General features: G+C 26.0%; 1 protein-coding gene across 4 annotated transcripts; it reads left to right on the top strand.

Annotated features, from left to right (window-relative positions):
* The first annotated feature begins 15 nt into the window (after positions 1-15).
* LOC129963126 (diphosphoinositol polyphosphate phosphohydrolase 1-like) lies at positions 16-17,144 on the top strand. Of its 4 annotated transcripts, none has more exons than XM_056077218.1 (4): positions 16-147; positions 7,700-7,855; positions 11,720-11,804; positions 13,701-17,144. In XM_056077218.1, the coding sequence occupies exons 1-4, from the start codon at positions 49-51 to the stop codon at positions 13,811-13,813; spliced, it is 453 nt and encodes a 150-aa protein (XP_055933193.1). In that variant the 5' UTR covers positions 16-48; the 3' UTR covers positions 13,814-17,144. The 4 variants fall into 4 exon arrangements, with proteins under 4 accessions (XP_055933193.1, XP_055933191.1, XP_055933192.1 ...); XM_056077216.1 differs by having other exon boundaries at positions 13,689-17,144; XM_056077217.1 differs by having other exon boundaries at positions 11,720-11,807.
* The last annotated feature ends 6,090 nt before the right edge of the window (positions 17,145-23,234 follow it).

Below are 23,234 nucleotides of genomic sequence, written 5' to 3'. Positions count from 1 at the left end.
ACTTTTAGGCATTAGTCATCCAATTATTTCTTTCATCTCTGTTACAAAATGGTGAAGGAAAAACCCAATTCCACCCGTACGTACGATGAAGATGGATTTCGTCGGCGAGCGGCCTGCCTTTGTGTTAAAGATGAGCATGAAACTGAGGTTAGTAAGCTACTTATTGTATTTTATTAATCATAAGATCAGTCCAACATAACATTTTTGTGCAAGTATGTGAAAGAAAAAAATAGTATTTTTTTTTTGTATATCTTGTCAATAGTGGAACATACAAAGTCTGGTTTGTCGAGGACCTTGAAAATTCCATCGAAAATCATGTTGCATATTTGTGGAACGAAATCAATAATTACATAAGGTATTACAGACTTATCAACAGCTTATGGAATATTGTTACGAAAGTAATTTTTTCGTGAAGTTCGAAGTGATATTTTTTTCTTATATGAGAAAGAATTAATTCTACTTAGCAGTTAATGAAGCTTGCTAAATAAAATTTCTGTCTCATCTCCAATCTTGCATTATTTTTGAACATGTATAAAGAATATTTTACTGAAAAAGAAAAATTACTTCTAAATTTGACTTGCATACAATAAATGGAGTACTTAATTAATATTAATTTATGTGTTAAATGGAATTTTATTAAATATAACGAAAATATGCAATTTTTAAAATTATTTTTGTATTCTACTAATTATTCCTTTAAATTAAGTCTTTAATCCATAATTTAATATAAAAAAACTAAATTCATTTTTTCTTAGAATATATTTGCAAATTTTTGATTGATAGTTAAAATGATGTATTTTCTGGATTTTTCAAATTTATTTACTTAAATGGCAAAAGGATAAATGAATAAGAAATTTGCATAAAACATATGATGTGAAATATTTTTTAATTTTTTTTTTTTTTTTTGCACAAAATGGAATTCAAGGATCTCAATGTCAAATGGTGCAAGTCGCTTATGATTTATATATAATCAATATAATTAATTTAAATCATATTTAATACATTGTATGTTCTACAGATTAAGTAACATTTTAAGTAGAATATTTTTTGTTTTGTTTGGACTTCATTTTTTAAATAGAAAGGTCGATTTGTGTGTTTTTATTTTCTATCCTTCAGGTTATTTATTATGTTTCAAAAATAATTTAATTTCACATAATCTTAAAAAAATGTTGCATCAAGATTTTAGATGCATAATTTCTTTCTAGAATTTTGTAAAAAAATTTGTATATTTCCGTGATTTTATCGTTTCACTGCATCACCATTAAATGACCAAATATTAGTTATATATCAAGATTTGTTTTTGTTGCTTAAATTAGTATTAGTTTTTACTTAACATAAACATTTATACTTTTTTGTACACTTTTTCCTTCTGTGAAGCATACTTAGCTTAACAAGCAAGGAAAAATGAAAAAAAAAGTGCCTTTCTTAACAAGTAGCAAAGACACACCTTGATGTCGCATGCTTAATTGGCTTGTATCAGTTTGTATTGAGCATTGTTTGAATCTATCTACATGGTAAAAGTTGTAGTGGAACGGTGTTGTTGAATACAACTCTTAAGAGCTTTAATCAATAAGATTCTGTCTCTGGCCAAGAAAATGAGATTAAAGATGGATAATGGTGACATAGATTAGCTAGTAGAAGAAAATAGCCAGAAATACCAAAGAGCTTTAGAAGCTGCCTTCTGCATCACAGGAGATTGTTCAGAGAGGAAGAAATAATAGATGCAACAGACCAACTTCACAACAGATTCTAGTGAAGTAAGAGAAAGGTTGAAAACATAGGTAATTATTGCATTATATATTATATATCACACCACTCTGATAAGGCAGTTGTTAATTTACAAATTCATTAAGCAATATTCTGCAAATTCGTTAACTAATTTCTCATTTTCGCTAAAATTTTGAGTCATAATCCAATGGCTTTAAACAACATTATATTAAAAAAAACAATACATTATTATAAATTCACTTTTTTTGTGTGTGATGGAATGCATTATTGTATTTTACATGGATTCCTATGGGAAATTTTTTTCATATCACAAGTAAGATTCAGGAATGAATTATGCTCATTAAGCAAGATTCCACCTGTATACTTAAATGCAACTGAATATAGCAATCATGTGATATGAAAAATTGCACTTTAACAACGTATTTTCTCCACTATCTTCATCTTGCCCTTTTTAAAGCTTAGAGGAAAAATACCTGATATAATCATAATGTTTTCATATATTCATTCAAACAAGTATAACATTCATTAACATATATAAACAGTATTTACATTTAATCGTATACCAAAACACCTTAACAGTTTCTTTTGTAATTAAAATTGGTAAAAATTTACTGTGTGATCACCCTTGGCAACTTTTTCAAAATCTCGCCAAAAGTTGTCAAAATGGCGACTTCTTGTATGAACGAGATTTAAAGAAAATAGCGTAATAAAAATGTTGTCTGCTCAAAAAATAAAAAAGAAAAAGAAAAAAAATAGTGGGCAAATAGTGGGAACAATAAACAAAACATCTCTCCCATTTGCCGCTATCGCTCGCCCACCTCACTCCGCCTCTACTTCGATGACGATGCTGCTGCTTCCGGCTCTTTGAGGAGGGTAAATGTGGATGATAGAATCGATAAAAGCCATGAATTTGTTGCACATGTACATTTACTCTTTCATATTAAAATCAACCTTACTCTGAGTCACCCACAAATATACCTGAACTAAAATCTCATTCAATGTCATTCGACTCAATTCAAAAAAAGAATCCTTTCTCACACTCCTTTTGACGTCATGCATTTGTCCTTTCACCTTAGATTTCTACCTCCACTCAAAACCATTACTTATATCGTGCCTTTCGACCAATTTCATATCCTTACCACACTTACAACACTCGTATCTATCCGCAATCAAACCCGCTTTCATACAAAATTCAAACATTCCCTTCCCTTTATCTAATCCATACAAATACCTTAAATTAACATTCTCATCATACCACATAACATCATTCTCATACTTACCTCAGGCATTCCCCATGCAGCAGCCATCACAAAAATTTCACGAAAAGAACGCAGGAGTTGAAGACTAAAAAAGCACACATGCAACATGGTCAGACAGCGGCTACATTCAATTGACCAGTTGACCAATAGGGTTAATGCAATTACTTGTCGAGTTGAATGGGGGTTGCCATATAAAAAGATTTATCGCCAATGTAAAAAAAATCGCACCAAGGGTGACCATATAGTAAATCTGATCCTTAAAATTTAATTATGTTTGCAAATCTTATACTTAAATGCTGGAATTCACTAGTGCAGTCATTTAATACATTGGCAATAAACATTATTATGTATTGAAAAAGTTTAGAAAAAACTATTTTCACCCATTTAAATTTAATCATTTTATTTGAAGCATTTTTAAGTTAATAGAAGATATCGGATGGACACAAATTTATGCAATATTTTTCTGGATGCAAGAGCTAAAATGTGTACAACCTGGTAACCAACAATAAAAAACATGGTTCAAAATTCAATTCCACAACAATTGCTGGGTGACGACCTTCAAAGTATGATGTATGGAATGTTGTATTTCGCTCCCATTTCTCATACTAAAATTGGTACTTGTCAATTGTAACGACAACCAAAAAGCACCATGAAATATTTTTGCTGATAGTTATGCACATATTTATTATGCATATATTTATACTCTTGAGTATATTCTTTTAATGTAGCAAAAATTTTTCTTGATGTTTTTTGGTCACCATTAAAAAGTACTCTAAAAATTTTTATTAAGATTTTATAAAGATAAAATCTTTATTAAGATGTAGTTCATATTCATTTTTCTATTTAACTGTACAGAACATCATATGACGACTTTTCCTTTTCAGGTGTTTCAAAATGTTTTGTATGTTCCAATATAATAAATAGTTGTTATTCCAATGTTTGAAATTTGGTTACAGTATTATATCCTACCTCCACCCTTACTCTTTATGTAAAGCTGTTTTGTAATTTATGATCGATCTTTAGTAATTATTCAACATTGTATGCTTTCTTCAAAGGTAAAATTACTCCTGTATTTTTAAATGATCTATACCTATAAAAGAAAGTATGTTTGCGAGTTGATTAATCCTGGAATGGTAAAATTCAACATAGATATATTTCAAGAAACAGTATTGTGCATTTTAAAGCAATTTGTTCAGAATTTTAATAAAAAATTAGGCAACATTTTGTTTTCTCATCATTATCAAAAATTTTGTAGCTCAAAAATTATTTTCGGAATATTATTATTAATTTTTATAATGCTGCTAGTTTAATTGCTTTGTAACTTTTTCTTATTTTTGTCAGTTTTTCATATTTAACAGTTATTAAAATAAAATTTAAACTGCAATCTTTGTTTTTGCAAATATTCAATCGCATGATTTTCTTCCATTATTGAAAGCTAAGTAGAGATTCTGCAAATTGCATAATTTACATGAGAAATCAACAAATAAAAATTATATTACCATAAAAGACATAGAATTTGAAATAGATTAACCTTAAACTTTGATTTTTAATGCCATTATGATGTCCGAGGACCGACTTTATGGATAGTTGAATTAAATCATTTAAGCAATAAACAGAATAAATAATGTCAACTTTAATGTACATTACAATTTCATGCTTAAAAAAAATACTTTTTGACAGAATCGTGAACATCATGTTAAGTTTAAGATTTTATTGAAATCAAACACTACTAATATACCTGCAAAATAGTTGGTCACCTAAAGGAGGAAATTGTCATATGATGAAAGGAAATGTTAGGAATATTAGTATGTCTACATTTTACACATCATATTGGACTTAAATCATGAAATTTGGTACATTTAGTTATAATGATGACTAATCCAGACTTTGCTTAAATTTTAAAATTTATTGTAGATAATTTTATATATCATTTTTCATTTAATTTTTCATAACATTTTTCTGAGTTATAATTAATTAATAGTGGAAGAACCAAAACATGCCAAATGTTACACCAAAATCAAATCGGCATTGCAACTCTACGAGTATGTTTCCTACAAGAAGAAAACAATCTGTTTAGATTTTGTCTGGCTTTTTTTTTTGTTTTGACCAAGGAAATTATTACCAGCAAACTGCCAATTTTTCAACTTTAATAAGCTCCATTTTTTTGTATACATTTATTATGTTTGGATAGAAAATAAATAAATTAGTTTTGCAGCCGGCTTATTTTTCTGAATTTTGAGAATTATTTTTAAAATCGTCTTTCTATAAAAGGTGAGAGATTAAAAACTGAAATTTCTGCATTTGACATTTTAATTAACTTTTTCAAATTTCCTGAAGTTACTTTTCGAATATTTCTCTCTGTATTAAAGTAATAATAACAAAGAAATTATTGATTTTTAAATAATTATTTTCCTGGTGAATTCAAAGATTTTTCTGCATTGGTCCACTGTAGAAAGTGCAGACCTGCAAGATGAAGTTTTGCTTATTTGGCAAGGAGCAAAACTAAAGAAACTAGGAATATCAAAAATTTAAATAGTACTGTTTACTGTAAATTAATCATTCTTTCTCAACCTCTCTCTCTCTCTCTCTCTCTCTTTTTTTTTTTTTTTAGCACATCTTCATTTTTAGTTGTTTTGATTTTCGTTGTCTGTAGTTCTTCAGCCAATATTATTGTAATGAAACAAAATAAATATGCAGAATCAATATATTTATATGTATATATAATATATCAATTCAAGCACAGTTTTATTTATTTTGATGTTGCTGACATTTACCATGTTATGAGTAATGCTGTATTTGTTCACTAAAGAGAATACATTTTTAAAAGTTAAAAATGTTTAATAATTTTTTTCTAATTAAAGTAATAAACAAATGATCAATTAAAAATGAATAACAAAAAAATAGAATTAGGAATTTACATTAATTAAAATTTAAAGATGGAGTAGAAAAGTTGCGAGAGACTTGTTGATAAATCAATTTCTTTTGCAAATAGCTATAATCCTTCTTTTTTTTTTTTTTTTTTTTTTTGTAAATGCATGGGGAAGTTTAATATTTGGAATTAAGCTTTCATTAATTGAAATATTATAAATCGAAAACTGAAGTTTTGATGCCAGTTTATACTAATCAGATGCACACTGAAGATGCTATTATATAAATTTATATCATGCATTTGGCAGAATAAGTTTTAAAGGGGAAACAAATGAATGTTTTTCATTTTTTTTTGTATGATTGAGAATGCTATATTTTATTCTATAATGTTAAATTAAAAGTTATTTAAAATGAAAGTTATTTATTTATCATATTTACAAATGTTTTTCCTTAAATAGAGTACTGTGTTGCCCATTGTCAATAAGTTATTTCTTCATTATAAACTTTATTTAAAATATTATTTTTTAGTTGTTTTTCTCATTATTTAAGACATGAAAGTCGGAATTATTTTTGAAGTGGACGTTTAAAAGTTATGATTTCTTTCCCTCCTTCAAGCAAATCTTTCATGCACATAGTATGATTTTTTTTTTTCACAAAAAATATGTAGTCACTTTCTTTATCATTTAAAAAAATATGGCATTTTTCTGAAGTTTTTGTTTTAATATTGAACATTTCTAATTCATGTATGTGTAAGCTAAAAAGGAAACTAGTTGTTTATTCTCTTAAGCAGATAGCATTATCATTGCTGTCAAAAATGAGTTTAAATCTTTGTTTGCTTAAGCTAAAATAGAAAGAGCATTCATTTTTTGTTGTTAATCAGTGCAAGATTTATTTACCCTGTTGAAAGATTTAAAATTAGGATTTGCACATATTTTAGACTCTTTTAAACTACTCTGAAGTGATCTCAATGAATATCTGACCTTGTTTTCTTTCTTTTTTTACCTGTGTCTTAAATTCTTTTGAAATATAAATCTTATCTGAAAACTTTAAATTTTGTAACAACTTTGGATAATTCTTTAAGCGTTTTTAAAAGCCAGAAATAAAAATTACTACCTGAAAAATCTAATTGCATATTGATCTTAATGAAATTTGATTGTAGAAAATGTTAGTAAAATTGTTTTTTAAATTTCAATTATTTGAATCCTGTATTATAATAAAAGAAGTATTAAAAGATTAAACATAAAAGTTGTGTTTGTGTGTGTTTAAATCCTCAAAATTTAGCATCTCTTCTCTGTTGTCTTAGAAAATTCTTCTGAATCCAGTTCTAAGTTGCTTCAGAATTGTGTGAAGTAAAATAAATATGCTTAGCACAATCAAAACATATAGGAAAGCTATGAAGAATCCAATATTTTTGTATCATATTATCAGATTGCCATGCTATAGGAAGTTTGGTTGTAGATATTTTTAATAAAATTTATATTGCAGTAATAATTTTATTTGGTTTAATTTTTTGTCCCTTTATGATGATTGAGCAGTAAAGATGTAACAAAGATTCTTTTAATGCCTTATTATTAACTTTTAAACATGGGTTGATATTTTTCTTATTGAATTTATTGTTCTGAAATTTTCAGATTTTTTTTGTGGAGTTTGAAAATCTAGATAAGTTAGTGATCTCTATATAGTCTAATCAAAATTAATCTAGATGTTTCTGATCTTTAAAAAATGTTAAAATGAGCATTTATTTAAAAATTTCTTAAACTGGATATTTTTTTTTCTGCTTTTGGTATATTTTGATTCAGTAACTTTAAAGTAAGACTAAATAATTTCTTTTTCCTGTCTTTTAGGTACTTTTAGTAACTAGTAGCAGAGCTCCAGAGAGGTGGATTGTACCTGGCGGTGGACTGGAGCCTAATGAAGAACCAAGTGTAGCTGCAATGAGAGAAGTGGTTGAAGAGGCTGGCGTCAGGGGACACTTAGGCCGATGTCTTGGCACATTTGAGGCAAGTTTTAAAAACACCAAGTGCATCTTGGAAATTGATATATAAATTCTTGAGATAATTCATTGTCGACCAAAATAGTTATGCACTTTAAAATGTTTATATTTGCATATTAAAACAATTTATTTAATAATGCTAGTAGGACAGGTGGAATACAATGTTAATGCATTTTTTAAAGCAGTGGTGTCAAGATATTAAAATGATTTTTTTAATCTCTTAAATACATGTTATTTATAATTAAATTTAAAGATGATAATATATATTTCTAATATTTAATGTTTTTGACAGTGATGGACATTGTAACAATATACCTTACTGTCAGAATACAGTATTACATCTATAGTAACAATATTAAAATTCATATGAATGGAAATATACAGATATCTGATGTTTTCTCTAGCAGACTAAAATGAAATACTTCATCTAGTAAGTTTACATATAATTATAATGGCTTTAAATGTCAAATTTATAAATATGGATTATGTATAATATAACCAACCTACAAAACTGCAGCTTTCTTGTTCTCACCATACACTAAGCTTATCCTTTTTTCTTTTTATCTATTTTATATGTTTAAATATTTGAAATGAAATGTAAAAAAATAATAAGAAATACTCTTTGTAATGTAAAGAAATATTGTTAACATGCAGTAAAAGGTATGCAAACTTATGTAAAGAAAAGGCCCTTGGAAAATTTAAACAATTTGTTATCATTCATATTTCTAATTAAAAAAAAATCTGTCATTTGAAAGGGAAAGGAGATGTTTTGATTTGGTTACATTTGGTAATATATCTATAATATTTGTGAATGATGCATGTTAGAGAATATTTTGTTAGAGAATTTTTTAGGTAAGAAGAGAATATTTTTTCTAGGTAAAAATTCTCTGTCCTATGTTACAACTTGGGCCTTTCTATCATTTTAATTCTGAAATTCTTAATAAATTTTGGTAATTTACTTTGTAAAATAAAGATATGTTAAAAATATATATCTACATATTTCTTAAAATGATTTCAACTTAGGAATTTTATTCTCTTTAGATATTAATCTTATTAATTACTAATACTAATCTGTTGCTATAGTAAATGCATTTGTTTAGGATTAAATAAATTAAAAGTGCTCTTATATTTAATGTGTGTTCATAATGAGGTTCTAGATGAATTATTCTTAAAATGGGGAGGGAGAGGGGAAGAGAGAACTTTTAGATGATTAAATTTTATGATGTTGCAAAGATTTTTAATTTTAATGAGCATGCAAGTATAGTTTTAAAATTACTTTCTATATCAAATTCTCTAGATAGATTAGCATTCTCTGTTGAAATTTAATATTATTGATACAGGAAAATTGTTACCATAAAATTAAGGAATGGATATGTAAACAATTTGATTTGATCAAATATAATTCATGAATAAAACTAATCTTACTTATTCCATGCATCTTAAGATTACTTCTTTTGATAAAAAAGTCATAAAAATATAGAAGTTCTTTTTATCAAAACTTCTATATTTTGATAAAAAAGAACTTCTATATTTCCATTTCTTCATTAGAACATATTAGTGTCAACATTAATCTTAACATCTGCTGTCGAAAATCTCCAGACCTTATGGGGGTATGACACAATAGGGAAAGGATTTTAAGGAGCAATTAGGGTACTATTGGAAAATTTAATTGGGGAAAGGAAATCCCAACTCATTAGTTCAGCAGTTATGCTTGTCCCTGAGTAACAAAATTTCTCCTTGTAAGCAAAAAGTCAATATGTACTTATGATTAATTTATAGATGTTGAGAAATGCTCCTGCAGATTTAACAAGAAAAGCGAGAATATCCCATCATTTCCTGAAAAGCATTGTTATCAAAATGTCAAATAATAGAAACGATTGCTTTCATTTTTACCTCTAATTTACTATATTTCTTTTGCTTGTAAAGATTAATAACTAATTCTTTTTAAAGTTTTGTTATATACAAGATGAGATGGAGACAGAATTATGACCAAAACATTGGATGACTGAATAATTCTTTTACCCTGAATGTAATTGTTTCTGAAATGAGGAATATATTGAAATTTTCTGCTGCAATTTATTTTCAAATAGCAGATATTTGCTTCGTATTATCCTCTTCCTATACACTTAAAAAAAAAAAAAAAGTGATCAAGTAAGTTTTGAGTATTTAAATTTGTTATCAGCATTTTGGATTATAAAAATTGTGTCCGAAAATAATTTTTTTTTCAGAATTTACTATATATAAGAATCTGGAAAGTTAGAACTCTCCAAGCAGCTATGGTAATTGTTAATTTCTTGTCCTCTTGGCACACTAATGACTTTCATAAACAGATCTTTGGTGAAAATTTTCAGAAACAGAACAAACATTCGATGTATTTCTTTTTTTTAAATAATTATCATGTTTTTTTTGTACTGCTGCTGTATATTAAACTTTTATTAAAAGGATTTTTAAATAAAAAATTATGTGGGAAATGTGAATTAAAGGAATTATTATTTTGGAATGAATTTATTCAAAAATGAGGAATCTGTTCCTAAATTCAAGTTTGTCTATCTTTATCTTTTACATATGGGGGTTATTTAAAATTTTTTTTCCCCTAAGAATTATTGTGAGCTTGAATGCTCTTAAAATAATTATTTTGTTCAGTTAAAAAAAAATTTTTTTTTTTACTAAGTACTCTTTTAATTAGCTACATTTAACTTTATGTAATTAAAAAAAACATTTGAATAATATAGTTTTTTTTCCCATGAAATAACAGGCAAAATGAAATAGAATTCACATTCTGATTTCTTACTTATAATTATGAATATACTATCTAAATAATCTTTAAATGAACTCATTCAACAAGTGTAGTGTATTCTTTGTATAAATTATTTAACTATGAATAATAGTTATCAAATCATGTATACATTTTGTCATCAAATTGTAGCAGTTAATATTTTATTAATAAGATAATTATAGTATAAGAAATTAAATTGCAAAGGACAGATGCTTTATATTTAAGTAAATCTAAATCAATCTAATCTAACAACAACAAAAAATTCTTCTTAGCCTACATTGCAGGAAAGTGTTGACAGCAGCTACTTCTATTTTTAGTAGATTGGTTTTAGTTGTTCACTAGACTAGGAAATATTGTAAAGAAATAAAATTTAATAAGTTATAAAATCTTGAAAATTTATTTTGCAAAAAGAAATATTTGGGCAAATATAAAAAAAGTAAGTCTTAAGTGCAAAAGGCACCCATGCATATATTGCATTATCAAAAAACCCTAGTCTTATATAAAACTGATATTCATTTTCTTTAATCATCTAATAGGTGATCAAAAAAAAATCTGAAGTATAATCTGAAATTTTTATGTCTTATTGATTTCTTGGTTGACTAACTAAAAATTATCTGTAAATTGTGGCATTCTCCTTATTGTTATTTGTCGGTTATTCAGCCAAATGTAGTGCAATCTACGTGTGAAATGGGCAACTATAAAATGCGATATCCACATTTTGCAAATTTAATTATTGTTTACCAGGTCATCAAATTTGGGGGGGGGAATGCATATTTCAACTGTTTGCCATATAATAATCTTTAAGTAGAATTTAAATTATTAATATTTTTGATAATCAGCTCTCAATGCCTTCTTTCTGAAAACAGTTAAGATTTTTGCTCACAAAACTCTGTTGAGGTGGCAAGCAGTTACTGATCGAGAGACAACTGCTCCTGATTGTCACCATCCCTGGAAAAGAACTAAATTCATATGAATAATGTTAATTTGTAATAAAATATATTTCTTACTTTATTAAAAATTGTGAATTATTATCTTTATACAAAATGTCAACTGAAATTGGAGTAAATGTTAATTCAGCATTATTTAATTTTATAGAATCCTGAAAGGAAACATCGGACTTCGGTGTTTGTTTTAGTTGTCACAGAAGAGCTTGATGAATGGGAAGATTCCAAAAGCATAGGTAGTATGTGTAAATTTTGAATTATTTATTAAATTTTGTTTTACGTCCTTTTTTATTTTTACTTCTGGAATTTATTTTGATAAGTGCATTTATTCAGTAATTTAATATTTTAAAGATTCTAAGTACACATTTTACAATTTTTTTTTCTCTGGTGTTATGGAATTTTATGTATCATGGTTATTTCTTAGTCTGAGCTTTCAGAACTTTGGAATGGTTAGTTCAAAACTAATATCGATTAAAGATAAATTCCATTAAAGAATCTCATTTTCTATGTATCAGTTGTCTGGTAAAATCTTTTTCACATTATTATGATTTCGAAGTTTAAAGAATTTGTCATTTGATCATCCTAATCATCTGATCTCTGCACAGAATAATGGTCTGCCCCATAATAGTCTTTGAGTAGCCTTAAAATGAAGCAATAATCATAATTAAATGATATTCAACCAAATCTGATTCTTGTTTTATGATATACAGATCTGATTGTTAAAATAAGTCTTTGTTTTAAATAAGGACAAGAACTTTGAATTTATTGTTGGTATTGTTTTTGAATTTATATGTTGCGTTGAAGTAAGTTTTATGATAATTCTGTTCATAAAATTTCCTTTGATTCATATTTTTATCAAAGGTCTTCCTTTTTCCATGAGTATAAGTTTCTTTCCTGACTTATTGTATAATTGGTTCAAAATTAATTAATTTAAGAAAGAATTTAAGATTAAAACTTGAATATATTTCCAAATTATTTCATATATTTGTTCAACCAGATATGCAGGTTTTTTTTTTATTATAATATCTAATATATTCAGTGGGAAAAGTACATTTAAAGATAAAATAATATATGTATATATAATGTAATATCTAAATTCTAAGAAATTGTCATGACACATTCTCTAAAACCTTTTTTGAAACTGTATCCATATATAAAGATTGTAGAAAATACTCAGAATCATTAGATTTATTTATACATTTTTAAATTTATGAATGCTCATTAAATGTGATATTGCTGCATTAAATTTCAAATAAGACCAGCTGAATTTGAAATGAGTTTGTTCCAATTTCTTCATTGATTATTAGATGCAAAAATTTTGGTTTGTCATTTTCATAGGCTGCATGTAAAAGGAAGCACGAGTCAGCATGTTAAATAAATGCAAAAATATTCATAAAATAGCAATACAATTTTTGGATTGGACTTGTTCTGAGATTTAAAGTGTTTCGTTTGAATGAAAAGTTTTTTTCCCTCCAGTTTTTTTTTTGTTTTAAGTTATTGTTATTTTAATGGGTTGTTAGTGTTTGTTAATAAAATACTTTTTAAGTATTATTATCAAGCAAAGAAAAATGTGTTATTAATTTGTAATACTTATATTGTTATTTCTGTTACAAATCCACAACCCAATTTAGAACAACTCTTTTAGTTGCACACGTTTTACAAAAGGCAGTGAACTCCTTTTACCTAATATAAAGCAACAATTCCAAATTTAACTTACAAAAAGTTTGATTCCAAGTTATAAAGATATAAATTGAAGTTTTCAGTGTCGTAATGAAATCGGAAATGCTTATATTTTGAAACTAACCATTTTTGATTGTTATTTTTTTTAGATTGGGTTGTCAATATAATATTGATATTTTTTATAGCAAGACTTTTAAATACATTTTGAAGTAATGAAAGAAACGAAATATTTTGCATGATTAAGAGCACACTGTTCATTTCAAAAATTGTTGAGCAATGTATTTGGAATCAATTTATATCAATTTAAGAGAATGATTTTATCTTAAATTATATATTCTAGATACTTTAATGAACATTATAAAATTGATGTTATTTATATTGGGAATGAAAATAGTTATTCCCGTTCAATCTTAATAATGTAAAATTTTTCCTAACATTAGGCAATTTTTCAGGACGTAAAAGGAAATGGTTTCCTGTGGAGGAAGCTCTTGGTCTTTTGTCCATACATAAGCCTGTACAGTGCTCCTACCTAAAGCTGCTCACAAGGAACGACAAGGTGCCCTGACTTTCCATCCTCTTCGTACTAAATAGTATGCAAGTGAGAAATGATGCTAGCATAACAACCACCATAAGCATCAAAGTGAAAATCTTAAAACCTATTCTGCTTTAAGTAGCTGTAAAGAAAAAAAAAGTTATTTGCTTCAATATTTTTTATCTTGAGCAATTCAAATATTGTGTACTTATAGAACTTCATGCTAAAAAATATATATATGAGTAGTCAAGTAATGTTGAAATATAAAAATTACAATTCTATGATCTCTTTTTTTTTATAAAAGTATTTGAGTTTTTATGAATGTATTATTTTTGAAAAATTATGAATTTGTTATGAATTTACCGCATTTATTTGACTGCAAATATTATCTATATATCATTTACATATTAGGGCAGCTAATGTAGGAATAATTGCTATAATCTTTACATATTTTTCTGACTATACATTTTTTTGTAGTACAACCTGCCATGTTGTCCAATTTACTGTAAAAATGTGCAACCTGTAGTTTTTAAAAATCGCATTTAATGTTGTCCTTTCTATCTAAATAGGTAAATGGTATTTTAATTTTTCATAAGTAAGATTCTTATTCAAAATGTGGCTCCTCAATAAAGAATCCTTAAAAAAAATGGATTTAAATAATTTAGTTTTGAAGTTATGAAATAAAGTGTTTTATAAATTATATGCTTATTTTCTTATACAAGACAAGAATCTTGAAGGTTTTGTAGCATTCATTTCAAATATGTTTTTTTCCTTGAAGTTTATAGAAGTTAATTATATTTGCTTGCTAGAAATAATTTACAAAAAAAGTAAATTGTACAGAAAAAATTCATTTTCAGATTTTCAGTAACTTTATTTTAAAAGATGTTTGTTACAAAAATTTTGAAAGAATGTTAAATTGACAATTGTTATTTAAAAAATTTCATATTTAAATTTGAAATTTTTGAAAAATTTCAAATTTAAATTTGAAATTTTTGAAAAATTTGATTTTGTTTGTTTAATATGAAAAAATAATTTACAGATTTGCAAACAGATTGAATTTGTAAACTGTTTGGTTTGCTATTATTGTATATGCTTGGCTTGTAAAATAAAGATGATACTGTGAATTAAGATTTCTTATTCAATTTCAATTAAAATAAAATCCAAAGAGTAAAATGTGTGTTTCACCACAGCCATTTAGCTGAAAAAAATTAGATAATGAAATATTTGGTTCTTTCTCCCACCTTATCTCATTGAAATTTTAATATATTAATGTGTTCTTCTTTTGGAAAATATTTGTCTTATTTACATATGCCAATTATATAGTGTGAGTGTTCATTGATCTCATTCATATGTTTTGTTTGAACAAGTGCATATTTATTGCATTTGATTGTACTTATAAGAATCGATTTGAAATATTATTTTTATGATTATCTATCTCAGAATGTTTTGTTACATTAAATCTTAAATGAAAATTCAATCAAAATTTGTAATTTTTTGTAAAGTTATTATTATTCCATTGCCCCCCTTTTTTTAAACCAATGTTAATAATGTTAATTAGCAATTTAAATACTTCTTTTTTCAATTGGATTCCCCCCCCCCCCATGCATTTTTCTGATCTATTCTTGCTTCTCTTATTTGATGCTTGTAACTATTTTATGTCTATCGTTTTTTTTAAGTATTTAAAAAAAATTAAAGTTTTTTACAATTTTTTATGCAAAGTTTTAAATCTTGCATAAACAAATGTGATCATTTAGATAATTTTTTCTGCATCTATAAATTCATTTTCCTTTTTGTACTTAACTATTCTTGTTTTATTTAATTTTAATTGTTGTTCTTGTGCTTAAGAAAACTTAATGATTTTAAAATACAGATACTTCGGATTAAAAAGAAATTAGTTTTCTAATATAAAATTTCTTTATTTTCCTCTTTTTCTGTCATTAATACAAATTTATACTTATATTTATTTCTATAATTTTCAACAAAATGATAGGTTGTTCTGAAAGATTTAATTGAATTTTCTACAGCTTGATTATATTTTACATAGTAGTCACTTTACTTTTAAAATGTTATTATCAAAAGGAATATTTATTATCAAATGTAAAGTTTTGAAGCAGATTCTAAAATCCACGTTATTACTTTAAATGGTATGTAATGGTTATTTATCAAGTATTGTAATGAAGGATTTCTAAAACTTTGATTTGAAATATTTTTTTCATGATAGTTTAATTACAAGAACAGTGAGAAATAAAGCAATAATTAATTATAAATGAAAAGATATTTAATATAGTTGTTTGATTAATTTAACTGACATGTATTGCGAAAGTGTTCCACTAATCGCATATCATTAAAGAGTTATAACTTTGACTTAAGCCCTGTTATGATGTATCATAGTAGTGCATTGTTCTTTTTTGCTGTTAAGTACTTAAAGTATTGCTCATGATTTATGATAAGGGACTGACTAAAGAGTTTCATCAAAATATCTGGTTTTGATGAAAGTATATTTAGAAAGCTTGGAGTTATACATACAAGCAAAAAAATAAATAAATCCGCTCTTGTAAAAATTAAATTTTTATAAAGGGAAGATTTCAAATAAAAATTTGATTTTTACCAGAAATCTGACATTGCCATTCAAAAGAATGTTGGAGAAAAAGTTAAAAGTTTTATATTAATGATCAAGATGTTTAGTAAAATTTTAAACGCTTTAAATATACATATTTTCAATTGATGGGGATGGTGGTTGTTTATCAAAAGCTGAGCAGTTTAAAGTGTGATGTTTATAGGCTGTTGCAACATCAAACTTCTTTTCAAGCATAAAATTGAATTGTAATATTATGTACATCGTATTGTAATTGTTTTTGTAAAGTTTGACTTGTTGTTTGCATAGAAAAGCAAAAGTAATAAAACCAATGTAAGAAATGTTATTGCCATTGTTTTTACCTATTTACTTTTAACAAATCACATTGTTTTCAATTGTTGTGATGGGATTTTAAAAAAATTACAAATTATTATTTAGAGTCAAGTAAAATTATTATTAAAGGATTTATTTTTAGTCCCTACATTTTGTTTAGTATAGTCATTTGTTACTAAATGTTTTATTTTTATGCATAGTTTGATCCTCTTTTTTTTACACAGTATTAAATTATTCTTGTTTTGGTAGACAGATGCATGATTTTAGTATTTTTGTATTTTTTAAATCCATTATTTACTTAGAACAAGGTAATTCCATGCACTGGTATTTTTCTCCCTTTGAATCTCACTTTTTTTTCATTTGCATCACCCTAGTCCATTACTTTAATGTTCCAATTTCAATCCAAGTGGGAATGTATATGTGTCCAAATTTTTCCATAATAAAAATAGAATCTGATATTGGTCTCACGATTTTTTATTAAAATTTTCTTACACTTTTGTTCATCATTTAATTGATTGTGGCAATTTTTATGAAGGGGGTGGGGGAACATAACAAAAGCTAAAAAATAAAAATGTATTCTTTTCTTTCGTAAGTGATTTTATATTGTTGCAAAAAATCACATTTTAGAATGGCTTTGGGAATTTATTGATGCAATTTTTGCTTTGTCATAAGTCTAATAAAGTTATTTTGCCTACTGTGTTTCAATGCATTAAGTGTGCACAATAAGCACTGTATAAAATTTACCATAACCGAATTGTCTTTTTTGCTTTGAAGGTCAACAAGATAAAATAATGTTTTTAAGTTTTGAATAAATTTTTATTTTTATGAGGGAAATAAAAGTTTTAGCTGTGGGGCATTTAAAAATGATTTCATCATTTGATATTTGTTCAGGAAATGTGCAAGAAATAATAATGATGTTGCAGATAGTAAAAACAGTAATTAAATATCACAGAATATACAGATTAAAATTAATTTTGGTATAATTAACATCTTTTAATAGTAAAAAGAAGTTTATTGAAATATAGGAATTCTAATGAATTTCGTAAGTTAACAATACATGTTGTAATTCTTTTCAACTAAATAGTTTAAATTTTTTTTTTTAATTGTGGAATGAATAAATGCCAAACTTAATAAATTTATTTTTACTGTAAAATTAATAATTTCTGCTTTTGATGTAAAAAAGAGACCAAGATAACTTTAATAGAGTTTCAATTTACTTCTATATATATCCTACTTAAATTTTGATTCGTAAAATTTCATTAGTGATTTTTGTTCAGTATGTCTACGTCATTTTATGCTGAACACTATTACATTATTAAGAAATTGCATTGTGGAATTTACTAGGATTTTAATTGTCTTATTACAAATTCTATTTAGATTATCAGATTTATTGATTCCTTTTCTTTTTTTCATTACTGAAACTTGACTATTTGACATCAGTTGTGCAGTTCTATTCTACATATAAATATAATCTGAGTGTTTATATAGATATTTTATAAAAAGAAAAAAAGAGCTAAGCTTCAGGTTCCTGTATTCAATTGCCTGATTTACAAAACCATTGTTAAAGACAAAAGTGCATTCATTCATTCTATTCTTAGCACTCTATCAATTATTGGCATTTGCAAGCTCATTTATTTACAAGTATGTGTAGAAATGTTAGATTAAAACTAGTATATTTTATAATTCTATCTTTATGTGAACAATCTGTACCTAACTTTTAGCTTAAAAGTTACTTTGGGGAGGTTTTAGATATTTTTTTCTCAGAAATAATGACCAGTTTACATTATGTGGTTGATTCTTCTAAAGCATCATATGACTTTTCTCTTATTGAAACTTCCTGATAACTATAATTTTTCTTCAAAATGATACAGCAATTCAATTCGTTATTTATGCTTTTAAAATTAATTTCAGCCTAATTTGGCATTCAGTTTTTGCTCTTACACACACATACACAAGTGGCTGAATGAAACATACTAGGTAGATACATATTTATTTAAGGAGCATATTCTGCCAACAAAAAATATTGATAATATTCTTTAGATTATTTTTACGGAAGTAATGGAATTTGCTTCATGTGTTTATCTGTGAATAAACATGAAACTTCTGCTTGTTATGTTAAATATAGGTTTGTGTCAAGATTAACATAATGTATTCATCTATCTAAAAAAAAAAAAAAAAAAGTTTAAATAGGATATTTTAAAGTACTATTTTGATAAATAAGAATACTTTATGGTTATCACTGACAAAATAAATACAGAAAGCACAAATTCACTTCTAGATATTAATAAAGATCAAGTGTTTAAAATGAAAATTCAAATTTTCTGCTTTTACTCTTTTATCCTGAATGAAAGGTTATTGTAAGTAAATTTTAAATTAATCATGGACTAATATGAAAATGATTTTTTTTTAAATAAACTCTCCACCCCATACTTTTACATAGTCTTTGTATCATATTTAAAATATGAAAGCATAACACAGTTATTTAATAGAGCTCTCCACTTCAAGAAATTATTTTAAATAGAGTTCTTAATAAGTTATAACAGGCTTTGGATTTTGAAGAAATTTTTAATTATAAAGAGGATTCAGCTAATAAATCTACTGCCGGTATTCTCAATATAATAGGCAAATAATTGAATATAATGTAAATGGACTTTATATTTTCAATGAAAAAAAATAATAAGGAAGAAAAAAATCTGAATGTTTTTAACACCCATGCATTCAAGTGAAAATTTTATAGAAAAGTTTAATCTCATAGGTTTATTTTAAATGTAAATTCCACACACACAAAAAAAGTAATTTTTTAATAATTTTTTGGAAGGGGGGGGGAGAGAATGCAACACAGTAATTAACTTTTGCAGATTGGATCAATAAATGATTGAAAATATAGAGCATCATAGAGGATTTTCATGCAAATGTATTATATTAGTTATATTCAAAGATCCTATCATTGACCATTTAATGCTACAGTTTAAAATAACATGGAAGCATTAAAGAACCCTACAATTTTATATTTGAACCCTATTATTGTTTTTAAAGATGATATTGGAGCAAAATTTCTACTCGCATACATTCTAGAAAATTCAATGAAAAGAAATGAATTAAGAATTAATCTAAAGTAAAGCATTCAAAAATAGCATATACTTGTTTCTTTTGCCTTTGTTTGTTTATTGCAATTCTTCCCCCTCTCCTTTTCATCTGTTGTTAAGATATGTAGACTTATAATCCTGTATCTATTTTTGAAACATTCTCCAGTACTCCTATTTAATTATTGGATTTTGAACTGATTTTTTTTTTTTTTTTTTTTTTTTTTTAACTTGGTGAAAACATTTTAAACAGAATACATGTCTGCTCGGTTTTAGACAGTTCCATGAAACTCATTTTCAAAAATTACTTTTATGAATTGAAGCTCATTGTGCATAAATATAAATATTGATTTGTCTTCATTTTTCCAGGAATTGATTCAAATATATTATCAATATAATATTTTGGATTTAAATGAATTTTGTGTAAATTCAATCTCCTATTAATAATTTAATTAATCTCCAATGAATTTAATCTATCTTTGGGATTTAATCAAATCCCAAGGGGAGAATTCCTTAATTTTAATTAAAAAGTTCACCATCAGGTTGTTATACATGAATCTTGTTAATTTCTGAAACTTTTTTTTAACAAATAGAATTTCAATTTTTGCCTAGACTAGTGTATATAATGATTAGCAATTTCTAATTTTTTAAATGTTGAAATATTTTCAAAGGAAGTTGCCAAGCACTTACTCAGTTTTGAATCCCCCCCCCCTTTAGCTTCTTCAAATGTTTCAGATAAACAAGTACCTCTTAAATAATGTCAGATAATATTAGCTGAAATTAATGGATTCAATGGGCTTGTTTCATACATCATTCAATCAATTTCTTTAATTTGTTTTACTATATCAAATTAGATGCTTTTTTTAGATAAAAGTTTCATAACAATTTCCTGTTTAATAACTATATAATTAACTAATATTTCATTTCTAAAATTTTTATCTAGAAGCTTCATATATTTTTTGTAATAATAATGTCATTTACATAAGAAGTCAAACATAAAGAAAAAGATTGATAAAGTCAATTATTTTATGAAAAAAAAAAAATTAAAGTGACAAAAGTATTTTATTTCTTGAATTCATTATGTGACATAGAGAAATATGAGCTATGAAAATAATTCAATAATATTAATAAAATATTAAAATTTGATATTCAATTATTTGTAGCTTGACATTAAAAGTTATTCATCATATTGTACAATAAATAATTAGCATTCACACAAATTTTTCGTTTCATAAGTGTATCAGTTTTTTTACTTTAGAGTCCCATGCACAGAAGGAAAAAAACTTGATGTTGATGAAAGTGTCCTGTATTGATGGGAGTCTAAGGTGTTGACTAAATCATCGAAGAAAAAAAAGGCTTAAAAAGTTCGATTGACAAGCCGTATAACACCCAACAAGAACTCCTAGACCCCAAATAAAAAGTTATGAGGGAGCGGGACTTTCTAAAGGACAACCTGAGCCACCAAAATAAAACCTTTCCTTAATCTTTGGAAAGGTTTTCAGAAAACTGATACTGCCTTTAGTTTAAACACCATGGGAAGAGAGAGAGGGATAATATACCATTTAAACTTGTTTAGAAAAGATACTCTGTATTAAATGTTTTGGATTTCTCAAACATATTTAAACGCATGCAAATGTTAGAAGGACTCTTATATAGCACTCATCACTATGATTAGTTACTGAAGCTAATTTTAAACATTTAACTACCCTTTATAATTATCTTAATTAATATTTGAGGGTCCTGTAATTTAGAAGGAGTAAGTAAATAATTCAGTATCCATAGTATTTCATTTGACATAGCTTTAATTAATTTATAACAATAATTGCATTTATAAATTTTACAATCTAGGTGGATCGGGAAAAATCTACGTGCCTATGAAATTGTAAGATCTCAGATTTATCCCCTGAAAAATGGACCTAATCCTTCATTCAATATTTTATTACTGACAGTGAATTTTAATAAAATATCACTGATTTATCTCGAATTTTATGAGTAAATTATTTATTTGATGAAGGTAAGGGTAAGAAAAATAATTTAAATACAAGTATATATAAATATAAGAAACTAAAATTAGCATAGAATAAGGCTTGTTCCTCATGATGCAGTAGCACTCATAGAAACACATGTGCTAATGCCCAGATGATTCAACAGTGATACCAAACAAAGCATAAATAAAAAAGAATTTGCTTGCTGTGGAGAAGAGTTTAAAAGTGAAGACTAAACTACTAACTGCCACAATCAATAAGTGGTCAGAAAGAGAGTTTAAAATATATTTCTCTGGAAAATATAGGCAGAGTTAAAGGATTATGGGGAAAAGTGCAGAATATTTAAAAAAGGTTCAAAATATAGCTTCTATACATTTTTTAACATTTAAAATATGCATCAGAAAGAAGATATCAAAGCAAATGTTACCGATGATAATATCAGTAAATCTTAATATTTTTAATATTTTCATTTTTTTAAAAAAAATTCTTAACAAGTTCTTACTTTTCTCTTAGATTTCTCAGTCTAAAAGTAGATTTGAAATCAATTCTTTCTAATGCAGAATGCGAAATAAATGCATTGCAATTACTCTCATCAATTGATTTTGACATTGTGATCTGCAATAGACAACGAGAATAAAAAATAAAGTAACAAATGTAAATATCTTATTTTTAGTTTTCATTAAAATTTCTAAAAAGTTTTTTTTTTTCCTATATTACTACACCAATGCCAATATCTAAGGAAGTTTTTTAAAAATGGTGGAGGGCCTAAAAATTTTACTAACTTTCCTATATAAGAAATGTCAGTTGCAAATGAATATGAAATGTCTAAAGAAAGAATTTACTAACAGAAAATTAGGCTTCAGTATATATCCAAAAATATTTTAACAGTAATAAATTTCACTATTAATTATTTTCATAAAGTTTATCTACCATCAAAAAGCAATTTGATGGAATTTTTTCTTTTTATAAAACAACTGGAAATAACAATTTTTTAATTGGACTTATGCTTTCAAATGTATTTTTTCACAGAACTCCTCTAATCTTGTATAGATAATATTATAATACAATACATATAATATATATTTTCAGCATGGAGAGATTTTATAAAATACTGAATAACTTTATATAAAAGACTTTTTTTTTTTGCTTTAAAAATACTTATGGAAAAGTAACCTGCATCTGTTATTATGTAATTCATTATTAACTGTCTTTGGGTTTTGTGAAATTTGTAATACACGAGAATTTCCTCTGAAATCAAAGCATCATATGTTTTTACTGTGCACACATTGTTTTAAAATATATCCTAAAATACTGGCTAGAAAAATATTTAATGCATGCATTTTTTGTCCATTATGCTGTAAAGAAAAGGGAATTTCGTCTCTGCAGGAATATGTCATTTACGCTACATGATCCATTTATATATTTGTTAGCTTAACTTGTAGGAAAATTTATGCATTGAAAAGAGATACACAACAAAA

This window comes from Argiope bruennichi, chromosome 3, assembly GCF_947563725.1.
Source record: "Argiope bruennichi chromosome 3, qqArgBrue1.1, whole genome shotgun sequence".
In the NCBI taxonomy this organism is placed as follows: Eukaryota; Metazoa; Arthropoda; class Arachnida; order Araneae; family Araneidae; genus Argiope; species Argiope bruennichi.
Note: the sequence above shows the minus strand (reverse complement) of the source record. Positions and strands in the feature narration are given on the sequence as shown.